Source organism: Heliangelus exortis, chromosome 10 (genome assembly GCF_036169615.1).
Source record: "Heliangelus exortis chromosome 10, bHelExo1.hap1, whole genome shotgun sequence".
Classification (NCBI taxonomy): Eukaryota; Metazoa; Chordata; class Aves; order Apodiformes; family Trochilidae; genus Heliangelus; species Heliangelus exortis.
Window position 1 is genome coordinate 21,469,838 of NC_092431.1, and position 12,240 is coordinate 21,482,077.

Below are 12,240 nucleotides of genomic sequence, written 5' to 3' on the forward strand. Positions count from 1 at the left end.
CCAGTGTACACAGACATTTCCCTGTGGGGAAGCCATAGGGTTTCTACTCCTCTGATCTGTCTTGCTGCTTTTTTTGTTTTGTTTTCCAAGGAAATTCCGTGAGGGAAAGGCTGGAAGAGCCTTGCCCACTGCCCACAGCACAAGCTGGGTATGGGGACTGCAGATCTCAGGTGGCAACTTGTGGCTGCCAGGTTTCATTCTCCCTCCACAGAAACACAAGCATTAATCCCAGGTGCCACAAACCCCTGGACATCCACTTTTTATCTGTTCACATGGAGGGGATAAGCCACTGGGGATGTTCCTCAGAAAAAACAAACAAACAAAAAAAAAGGTACTGCAGGCTTCTTAGCCAGAACTGCACTCAGCCTCAGAGCAAGGAGTTGCCTTCTCCCAATTATGTTTCAGCAAATGAATATTTTAAGGAAATTTTTCCACAGATGACTATTGAAGTCATTACAAAACCTGGCAAATGAGTGCTCACAAGGGTGTCCCAGAGGGGTGGCCGTGGCCATGTGCACCAGGAATGGAAACTTCAAAAGAAAGGCAGAGACATTCAAACAAATATTTTCTTAAAACCACCAAATTACTTCTCCTTGTTATAAGTTATTGCTGTAAACAGAAAAACCAGAGAAGGCAGCTCCTGCAGGGACTGCTGACTAAGGCAATTGCTGACTGCTTGTGACTCCTGAATATCCCACAGCCAAATTCCTCTAATGCAGGATTTTGAATTATGCTCCAAAAACACCCTGTATAAATAGTGAAGATTAACCAGCAGGAGAAGGCTCCGGGCCATATGTGCATGTTTTACTTGCTTTATCCTGGCAATTAAGACTTCCTGAAATTGTAGTTTTGTATGTGAAGAATGAGCCAGCAGACTTTCACATTTCTAGGGTGTAACGTTGAATTTTAAAAACGGTTTAAGAAAGATCACCAAGACTGAAAAAAGTAGAATCTGAAGTACACTTGAAGCAGAATTTCATGTAAAAGTAATGTAAGAAGGACAATGATTTTCCTCAAACTGGACTTCAGTGGACAGCACTGACACAAGGAAGAGCTCCTATAAGGGGCAAGGAAACAAATGGAGCTGGGAAAGAAACCAAAATTTCATTTTGGAACATCTGTGGCAGAAAATAAGGGCACGGGAGAGAGCAATCATTGTGTAAACTGCTAAACATCAAGGTAAGCCGTGTCAGCTTAATTTTGCTCACTGGAGCCTAAGGAGAAGTGTATATTTAGCCATAGCATGGAAAAGCATGGAAAATAGGGCATTTCTAACTGGAACTTGTGAGTAGTTTTGACAGCACCAAGATTTTTAAAATGCTGATTTTTTTTAATTAATTGTTTTTAAAATACAACCATTCTTTTTGAGCAACATCTTTCACACTACTGTATTTTATTAAGTAGAAATTCAGTGTATACTCAGAAAACAGGATGAGTATAAATGTCCTTAAGCCCAGGCACAAATCCCACACAACATTAACCCTTGAGTCTCTTTCACACACTAATAGGAAACACAGTCATCCTTCACTCCACAGCCTAAACAGGGAAGTGCCTTAAAAAGTGTTAAAAATCCAACATAACTACATTGTCTGATTTGATTTTAAGACTGAAGGGAACCAAAAGCCTATTCCAAAAGAGAATTCCTGAGGAGGATTTAACCTCTCTGCTTGGCTGCCCTGCTGCACTCTTGAGAGAAAGAGTTCATAATTTGGTTAGCAACCTTTTCTAAAGGAAAAATATACTGATTTTTTCATACAGGCCAGGGATGTACACAAAGAACAGCTAACTAAATATAATAACCAGTCCACTGGATGGTTTCTTTCAGAAGTATTTATCTAAATCAGTAAACAGATTATTTAAAGGAAAAAAGAATTAATTAAAAAACCCCACAGGGACACAGCTTCTAATGAGGAACATCACATTTTGATTTTGGTTTGGTTGTGGCAATGTGTAAGTGACCAATGACAGCAAGAGAAGGAGCTTGCAGTTTATTTTAACAGTAGTCCTGGGCAGCTTGCAGGTTTCCAGATGTGCTACTTGACATCCCTGTAACCAATAAATAAAAAGGAGGAGGACTGGTGGAATGCTAACATCGTCTCCAGAAAACTGCTCAAGGAGTTCAAGACAGGGATGATACAAGTGGCTGTACCAGTTCTTCTCATGGTGCCAGAACCAAACATTCACCCATGCTGCATCCTCATCAGATGGGAGAGGAAGTCTTAGAAAGTCTCTTTTCCCAACCATTTTGCCCCAAAGAAGGGTGCAATGAAGCAAAAAAAAAATATTTATGTGGTAGAAACAGACCCATAAAGGCACATTCAAGTAGTTGCATGAGTGTTCCTTGGTGTTTATGTCAGCAGACAGTTTGGGGGAGCACCTGCAACATAAACACCACCATCTTTTCCCACAGCCCATCACTGTGCCTGTCATTAGATTTATAATTCCCACAGCCCATCACTGTGCCTGTCATTAGATTTATAATTCCCACAGCCCATCACTGTGCCTGTCATTAGATTTATAATTCACACACTCTGGTCTTAGGGCCCGCGCTGCAAGAACTGGAAGGGGCAAATTTTACAGCTGAATTCTGGTTTTTCTTGATCAAAGGCACAGGTGTATGGCTCTGGAAGATGCTGAATGTTCCCAGTGATGGATGCTTTGCATGGCTTTCTAAATCCCTTCTGCTCAGTGGTACCTGAGACCCAGCAGAAGCTGCAGCAGGATGGCAGAGCAGAAATGAGGGAAGAGGGATGATAAAACAAGGCTGAAATCAAGAACTTTGTGCAGACTGTCCCGTGGAAACTGGGGATGAAGCAGGCTTCCTGGCCACAAATCACTGAGACAAGCACCAGGGAAGGTTTTATCCAGCTTTTCCCTCCTCCAGAGCAGGGGGAAGACTCCACACTGACCCAGGATCCACCCTGAGGACCGGGCGGAGGATTTGCAGGCAGAGCCAAGAACTGCTGGGCCAGATCCAGGATGGTGCATAAATCAAAACTGACTTCTCTGGGCCTGAGGGGAGCCCTTGCTTGGGAAAGCATTTTTTTCAACAGCTGCCTGAATTCCCATTGCTGGTGGACGTGGTCCCAGCCACAGTCCCTGCCTGACCTGCCCAATGTGCTTAGGGGCAGCTCAGCTCTCAGCAATTCAAGGACTGAGCTCTGGGTCCTGGAAGAGAAGGGATGGAGATGGAGATGTCTGAGCCAGCATCCTGTGCAGCCTTGCCAGCCCAGTGCCATGGGGGCTGCTGCTTCACTGTGTCCTCATCCTTCCCCAGCTGCAAACAGGCTCAGGGTATGTGCTGCTGGACATGCTACAGCATCCCTAAGGAACTGAAGATGGAATAACAGGCAATTTATCCCTCTTATGCCAGCTGCCCCTTCTGAGGCCATGGACTGTTTTCAGTACACTGGGCTGACACCTCAAAATAATGAAAAATTAAAAATCCTTCTTCTTCTGTCAACTTCCCCATACACAGACCATGGTAAGACTGTAAGAACAACGCCTGCAGGCTGATAAAGTGATACTAAACATAAGTAAAAAAATAGTTGATGATGCATGAGGAGATCAGGAAGACAACCAAGACCAAGCTGAGAGTTCACCAGTTCTAATGTCTAGAGGTGCTTCCAAGTATGTAATGTGTCTGCTCCCTTGAAAGAAAGGGAAGTGTTGGCACACACATCTATAGGAGCAGGGTATCATCCTTTAATATTTTTAAACCAGTCAGTGTAGCTTATAAAAAATTAAGATGCAGTTTGAAGAAAAATGGGAAGTGGGTAGGACAGACAGAATTTTGCCCTTCCTGTGCTATCCAGACATTTCCAAGTTAACCACATCTGGATGTCTACCACGATTTTTATCTGTGCAAGAAGAGAAACCCTGTATCTGTAAGATGCACCATATAAGGCAAGACTGTTGCTTGGGCTGCTAAAAACAATCCAAATGACTGTTCCTTACAGCTAATAAAAGCATAATTCAAAATGCAAAGTATAATACCTCTCTCTCTTGCTTTATTTTCAAAGATAACATGCAGGTGGGTCATGTCAAACAAGTCTGCTTTCTTTAACAATTTGTCAGGCACTGCTTTCCTAGAGAGAAGTGCTACCTGTGTGTGTTCCTGGTGGAATTGTCTCTACTCAAAATCCTTCTTTCTAAGCATTACCAAATAAATACACACCAAGGCACTCTAAATAAACTGTTACCTCGGGCAAAGAGCTAGAGATGCCTGTGAGAGTTTTTTATAAATGTTTAGCAGCTGCTGAAGAATTTATTTTGTATGTAGAGCTAATAAGTCCTGTACAGTCCTGACTCCTGACAGCTTGGCTGGGAGGGTAAACAGACATCCAGGATCTGCTCTGCCTGACAAAGCCAACCTCAGCTCTGAAGGAACATAAGGATGCTCAAACCCAAGCAAGTCCATGGCACAAGTGATCAGTTTGAGGCTATAGACTTATGGGAAGCCATTAAAAAATCAAAGCACAGAATATCTCCAGCCAGGAGTAGGATATAAGACCAAGGATATGTTAAGTCCTAAACTTGTGTTTTGCAGCTTCAGCTCTGCTAAGACTGAAATACCTGAGCACTGCTGCAATAGGAAAATATAAATCACAGCTGTTGTCACTGACACAAAGCACTGCACACAGCATGGCAGAAACAAAACTATTCACTTGTCAACAAGCTGGGGTTGCTTCTATTTTTAATACTAGAAATTAAGAAAAAGTTCTGTTGTGAATTATCTCCATCAGGGCACGGGGGACCAGAGATCAGTCCAGAATTTGATACAGGATATCTTGATACAGGATATCTTCATTACTAAAATTAATCTGAAACCTCTATTTTGAGTTCAGATACCTCATGTGAGAGTGTAATTAATCTTCATAACAAGAATTCAAGTCCTCTTTTAAACTGAGAGACCCTGGAACACGCTTGGAATTCTGGAGCAAACGTGTGACTGGATGTTGAGCCAAGCAGAAAATTAAAATATGAAGATGTAAACCGACATTATTTTTCAGGAGTAAGATTTTGGTAAGAATAACTGAGTACTCCACAGCTGTTTTCCATCCACTGATTTGACCTGATTTCTGATAACAACATTCTCTTGGGTTTTAAAGCCACTTATATTGATATTTTATTGCCATGCATGAGGCTCTAATAACCTAGGTAGGACCACTTACTACTGCAGGGCAAAAAAATCAGCCTACCTAAATCTGCAGTGAGCCCTACTAATATCAGACAACCAGACATAAGGATAAAATCCTAAATTCCAGAAACAGAACCCCATTTGACACCAGGTAAGCCCAGAGCTCTCAACAGAAGCTTGGGTACCAATCTCCACTCACTAAAGCTTCGGACCAACCATCACGAAAATAATTATTTTTCTATCCAGAATATTTTCCACGGTTTTGAAGGGAAAACCAAGCTTTTCCCAGGACATCCTGGCCTTACCTGCATCAGCAGCTGTGACCAGCAGCAGGTACTGCTCCTTTGCCTCCCTGTCCAGGCTCTGCACCAGGCGCAGCTCCCCACTGGCTGACAGGGTGAAGGCTCCTTCCTCATTTCCAGCCACCAGCAGATAGGTGAGTTTGCTGTTCAGGCCCTGATCATCATCCCTTGCCACAACCTACAAAAAGCAATGCACACACGTGAGAAGAAAAACCCAGGGCTGAGGAAGGTAGAGCCGATAAAATCATATGGGGATAGAGGAAATATTTTCTAGGGCAAGAATCTAAATTAACAGTTTAAATCAACACAAATGCTTTAGAATAATATTAGCATTTTGGTTGGAAAAAGGTCTTTAAGATCATCGAGTCCACCTGTTAACCCAGCACTGCCAAGTCCACCACTAAACATGTCCCTAAGCCCCACATGAACATGTCTTCTAAATACCTGCAGGGATGGTGACCCCACCACTGCCCCAGGCAGACTGTTCCCCTGCCTGACAACCCTCTCAATAAAGAAATTTTATGTAATACCCAATCTAAACCTCCCCTGACACAACTCCCCTGGCTAGTGGATATTAACTGTAATTATAAAAATTACTTAACACAGTGGTGATGAACTTAAATGCACGGTTAGAAATATTACACACTAGATTACTTATTCTTCTCAAGTATAAATAAAGACTGTGTTGGAACCCAGTGAAAACCACAGATGATCAGGAGTAGGCTGAGACCTGTACCAAGCATTGCACGTTCTGAATCCAGTTAGTGTTTTCCAGTATCTGGCACAGAGCCCCATCCCATGTAGGCAATTACCAGAGTGAGAGATTTGTTACATGAAAGTTGCAGCTGAGATGAAAGAGAAATCTCTCTTGAAGTTTGAGTGCAGGAAGGATAGGTAGGGAAAACACAAACAAAACCCAAATGCATGATATAAACTTTTGGGAAGGGAAAAAGAAAAAGAAAACCTAAAAAACCAAGCCCATTAAAACAAAGAAAAAGGAAAAGAAGCCAATGACCAACACAAGTAAGATCACAGCCAACTTTTAAATTGTCCTGCACTGATTTAATTTTGGAGAAAAGACACAATACATTAATGCCCTATGGTGAGGCTTGCAGGAGATCTGTGTTTGCTGGATGCACTGACCTGAAGGATAACTTTTGGGAGTGCCTCTAGGTTCTCAGGGACGTTCACAGAGTAGGGAGAGAGTTCAAAGGTGGGAATGTAATCATTGACATCCTTCAGAACGATGCTGACTGTGGTGGTGTCAGTCCTGGGGCTGCTCCCACGGTCAGCAGACTGAACAGTCAGTGTGTAGGAGGGCTTCCTCTCCCTGTCCAGAGGTTTGGCAACCGTGATCACTCCTGTCACAGAGTCAATCCTGAACTCACTGCTGGCATCTCCACTGAGGATGGTGTAGCGGACCTGCCCGTTGGTGCCCTCATCCCCATCCGTGGCAAACACCTGGATTACATCCGTGCCTGTCAAAGTATTTTCCCCCACCTCTACTCTGTAAAGTTTTTGGGCAAAGAGGGGGTTGTTGTCATTCACATCCAGGACCACAACCACCACCTCCGTCGACGCAGAAAGGGAGGGCTGGCCCTTGTCTGTGGCTACCAGGGTCAAGGTGTAGTTGGAAACAGCCTCTCTGTCAAGCTCCCCCGTCAGCCTCACTTCCCCTCCGATGGTGCCGATGGTGAACTTATTGCCCAGAGCAGGTGTGAGCAGGCTGTACTCGATGTAGCTGTTGGGACCACTGTCAGGATCTGTTGCCTGTGCTCTGAACACCACGGTGTCTATGGCCGTATTTTCGGGGACGTAGGTCAGCTTGGGGGAGATGAAACTGGGGGGGCTGTCGTTGACGTCCAGCAGAATGATTGAAACTTGGGCTGTGCTCGTGTAGCGGGTGGCTGGGAGAGGGGCCATGTCATGGACCTGCAGGACCAGGCTGTAGAAGGATTGCTTCTCCCTGTCCAAAGGCTGCCTGGTGCTCAGCACCCCGCGGCTGTCGATGCCAAACTGCCCCGCGCTGTCCCCGGACGTGATGCTGAAGGAGAGCTCAGAGTTGGAGCCTGGAGAGTGGGGAGAAGAAAGACACAGAATGTGACTTCATCCCACTGACCAAAATATCCATGTTTCTGGCCTCATTCCCACAGTCAATATACGTCCTGCTGCCTGCTCAGCCTCCTCGGTGCCATTTTTTAATCCATCCGCTAATTTCAGACAAGTTTCATGGAGCAGAAGCCTTTGAAATAATCATTTCCTTACAAGAGTTGAAGAGGGAGAGGGGTAAGGATGTTAACTGGAATGGCTGCAAAGGGAAGGGGTGGCAGAGATCTGCATTTCATGCAGCAGCAGCTCCACAGTGGCAACATTTGTAATTATTCCCCATCCACAATCATCAGGCATAAAGGTTTTGAAGGGTTTTTCTCTAGAAACCAAGATTTAATAATTCCCCTGTTCACAGAACAGATGTTTCCCTCTGTTTCCCCCAGTTCAACTAAGCAACATTATTATTAATGTAATTATTTCATTAATTCTTCAACCCAAGTCAAAAAATGCCAAGACCAGGAACTCCCAAGCCCAACTGGAGCAAGCCAAGAGTGAGTACTGGGGTGAGGAATGCTCCCCATATATGGCAAGGATTCCAAAATATCAGATGAACAGCCCCTCATCTTATGATCAAAACAAACCCAACAATTATGGTCAAAGGAGAGATTTACAATTCCAGTAAGGGAAATGCATCCTGGCCCTTGACAAGGCTGTGACATGACCTTAAACATGCCATACAAGAAACCAATATGTTACTGCTTTGACTCCAGAGCTCACTATAAACATCTAATTTTTGTGAACACCTAATTAAAATGAGTCTTCTCTCATTTATGTATATATATAAATATATAAAATCCCCATATTACTCCTGTCTTAATTATTTTGAAAATCTTGTTCTCTTTTCTGGGTCACAAAGACCATGATTTAGCATCAGTTGTTTAACAGGGAGTTCACTACTAATTTACCCCTCAAACTCTCTTTTTCATGCAAAGAAACCAAGCTGCCTGACTAAGTAGCTGATTATTTTGCTGTGTACTTTGCAATTTTCACTAAAAAGCTCTTTTCTCTCTGACTGAATTGCTTTGATAATAACATTATTCCTGCATTAGATTTACTGATCTCTGCTGCTGATTGTGCTTAGACTTGAAAACTCTGGTCTCATTTGTCTTTCCCCCAGTGGCTACTCTAATTGGTATCTCTCCTTCTCTCCTTCTCTAGTAGGAACTCAATTATAAAATAAATAGAACCAAACATGAAAAACAAAATATTTTAATGCAATTAAAGAAATTAATACCTTTACATGCCAGATACCAGTGTTTCTACATTACTTTGATCAAGGGAAGCACTGTGACAGTTTAATGCAAGTCTATTTTTTGTTCATTTTAAAACGACTATCATAGAATCAGAAAATAGTTTGGGTTGGAAGGGACCTTAGAGATCATCCAGTTCCAACTCCTCTGCATGGGCAGGGACACCCCCACTACACCAGGTTTCTCCCAGCCCCATCCAACCTGACCTTGAACACTGCCAGGGATGGGGCAGCCACAGCTTCTGGGGGCAGCACCCTTGCCCTAAAGAATTCCTCCCTAATGTCTAAGCTAAATCTACCCTCTTCCAGTTCAAGGCTGTTATCCCTCATCCTCTCACTCAATGTCCTTGTAAAAAGTCCCTTCCCAGATTTCTTGCAGGTGCTCTTCAGTACTGGAAATTATAGAGATGAAAGTCTTCTGATTTCAGCAAAGTATTTTCTGTTAATTCAGGATTTTTGTCCGTTCACTTTGGAGATGGGTAGGGATTAGACCTTAGAATAGTATTTTTTAAAAATACTTTTTACCCCAATGCTTTTTATTTGTGGTCCTGTAAAACCTACTGCTTGTCCTTCATCTCACTTCCACGTACCTTGTTGTTCCAGCCCTGTATTCTCTAGATTTTGATGCCCTGAATGCTTATAGATTCAAAACTGTGAAACAGGAGAGTTGCCTAAATACCCCTGGAGCCAGGACTGCCACTTAATGAATTATTTTTTAAACACAGTTTGCCTCACCCATTCCCTCTTCCCACGTTAGGAGCTGAGATTTTCTTAGGAAGCAATAGAGGCAGGCTCTTTGCTGAGCTTTGGGTTTATTTAATCTGAGAGTTAATCTATAAAACTCTGAGTGAGAGAGCCACTGACTTCATGATGATGTTTTTTTAATGGTCTGGTTTCTATTTTTATTTATTTACTAGTGAGAAAAAAACCAAACCAACCCATAACTTTCTTCCACCCATTCTGTAAATACCTGTAGAGTCTAAGTGGGAAATTCCACAGTTTTTTGCCTGGAGGACCTTGCTATACAAATAGACAAGCCTGTGCTTTGCCCTGAGGTTTTTTTCTGGTTAATTTGATGTGGAAAAAATTAAAATCTGAATCCCAAAAGGAATGTTTTTAAGGAAACTGAAATCCTTATTGCTCTGTAAATAACCAGGAGCTGGAGCTGAGGTTTACATCTGCCCAAGCTGAGCTAAGCAGCTCCTGTTTCCCAAGGGCTGTGTTGAACAAGAAACTGAAAATTGGGAGCACTTTCACTGTTTTAATCCTTTATCAGTGTTTATCCTAAACCAACAGGCATACCTGGTTATAGAACTGTGTCTTTTCAGAGCTCCTTCAAACAAACTATGGGATCATATCACATGAGTTATATGTTTATATAACACGAGTAATCAACTAAATTGTATTTGTGTGTAGTGAGTGCATTATCTGTGAGCCACATGCAGAAGAGTAGGAGCTATTTCTGTGCTATAGATAAATATGAAATGACACAGAATAACAAATTTAGGCTTGAAATAGAAAAACCAATAGATGATAACATTTGCTGAAGTTATAGTCCTATGAGGAAACTCAACCTGGCACGCTCTTGGAATGAAATTTCTGCCCTATTAATTTTAAATCCAGCCTGTTAGAAAAAAAAGTGTGCCAGAAAATACAAAAGGCAAGATACTTTTCATTGCACTGCTCCTCAGATACTCACTGGCTTCCTTGATAACTGAGTGTATGATGAATGTAAAATGATATGTCAGTGCTATGGTAGAGTTCACATCCACTGCACTCAGATGGAAATTAACATATGATGTGCAAGAGAAAAGGAAAACAAACCCCTAACAGCTAAGTGACATCAACTTCCAAAAAGATTTGAAACCAAGCACTGTACTGCTAACAGGAAAATAAATAAAAGAGGAGACAGATGAGACACAACCCCATTTATCTACAGCTCTGAAGGAACACTCTCTTCCCTGGCTATGTATGATGCAAGTTCCTCCTCCAATGTATTGGCAGTTTACAGGAAACAGAAGCTTTAACAGGAGTGCTGAAAGAGAGCCATGCAAGAATAGCCAATATCACCAAGCTATCTCTCCTGCCTCTTTGGCTTATCCTATGGAATCTCTGCTCACTCACTTTCTCAGTTTGATCTCAAAGCCCCTTGCACAATTCTTGCCATGGAAAATTCCATTCATCAGCACAAAATTTATGTTCCCACAAAAATGTCTGAGTTCAACCCCTCAGCGTCTCCTGAGGAAAAACTGTTTTATTGAACAATCTTGATCAGCTCAGTTGTTTTACATGCACAAAGTAGGAGTCCTCTGAGCATGCAGATGCACTTCAAGCACCCATTTCAGTAGAAGACATTTCTATGGGCTGTGCTGAGCCAGAGTCAAGTTGAGGAGACAAGGTGGCTTAACATGTCACAAAAATAACCTCACCTGTAAAGTCACTGGGAGTGCTATGAATAACTTTGTTCAAAGTCACACTGACTAATGTCTGTGGACACATAAAAATGCAGTATGCTATGGAATGATTTTTAATGTATTTTATGGTCCTGTTCTATAGTTATTCTTGCTTGGACACAAACTGTATGGCAAAATGGTTAAGTAAGCTATAAAATTGTATCTTTTACACTTCAGCAGATGAACACCTTCAAGATGCCATACTTAATCCCAAGATTAAAGCTTATTTTAATGCAAATAAAAATAGGGGAGAAACCACATGCTTAAACCTAATATGAAATATGAAAAAAATCAAAGAATCACCTAATGATAGGGACTGGAAGGTCACCTAGACAACCCCCCCTGCCAGAGCAGGCTCACCCAGAGCTGCTTGCTCAGGATGGCATCCAGGCTGGTTCTGAACAGAGACAGACACTCCACTACCTCTCAGGGAAAAATAACTCCTATTTACATAGCATGCAGTGACTCTTAAGCATATGATGGCAGGTTAAGGACTGTTCTAATTGGCCCTTTCTAGGCATTTATCACCAGTGAAATCTGCATTTATCACCAGAGATGCAGAAGGTGAGGAGGTGCCTACCGGCATCCGCATCGGTGACGCTGAAGTTGAGAATGGCAGCCCCTGGAGCCAGGTTCTCCATCACAGATGTGCTGTAGGAGGACATGCTGAACACTGGGGGGTTATCATTGACATCCAAGATGTTGAAGTAGACTCTGATGGCAGTAAACTGGCCTCCCCCATCTTCAGCGCAGACAGTAAGAATGTAGTACTGCTGAGCTTCGTAGTCCAGCGCGCGGGTCAGGTTGAAGACTCCCGTGACGGGGTTCAGGAAGAAGATTCCTTCTTCATCATCCTCACTCACAGTGTAAGTGATCTCCCCATTGATCCCAGAATCATCATCAGTGGCTAGAATGGCTGCCACTAGAGAACCTGCAGAGCATGACAGAACAGCAAAATCACAACAGGCACTGGTGCTGGGGTCAGAG

The 12,240-nt window shown here is 42.8% G+C and overlaps 1 protein-coding gene across 1 annotated transcript in view; it reads right to left on the reverse strand.

The window, feature by feature from the left end:
* FAT4 (FAT atypical cadherin 4) overlaps window positions 1-12,240 on the reverse strand; it is a 108,716-nt gene that overhangs the window by 41,204 nt on the left and 55,272 nt on the right. The window contains exons 4-6 of the mRNA XM_071753875.1: window positions 11,834-12,184; window positions 6,586-7,511; window positions 5,446-5,620 (exon numbers count right to left, since the gene is read on the reverse strand). Coding sequence (XP_071609976.1) covers window positions 5,446-5,620; window positions 6,586-7,511; window positions 11,834-12,184 — 1,452 coding nt within the window. The remainder of the gene's footprint in view (window positions 1-5,445; window positions 5,621-6,585; window positions 7,512-11,833; window positions 12,185-12,240) is intronic.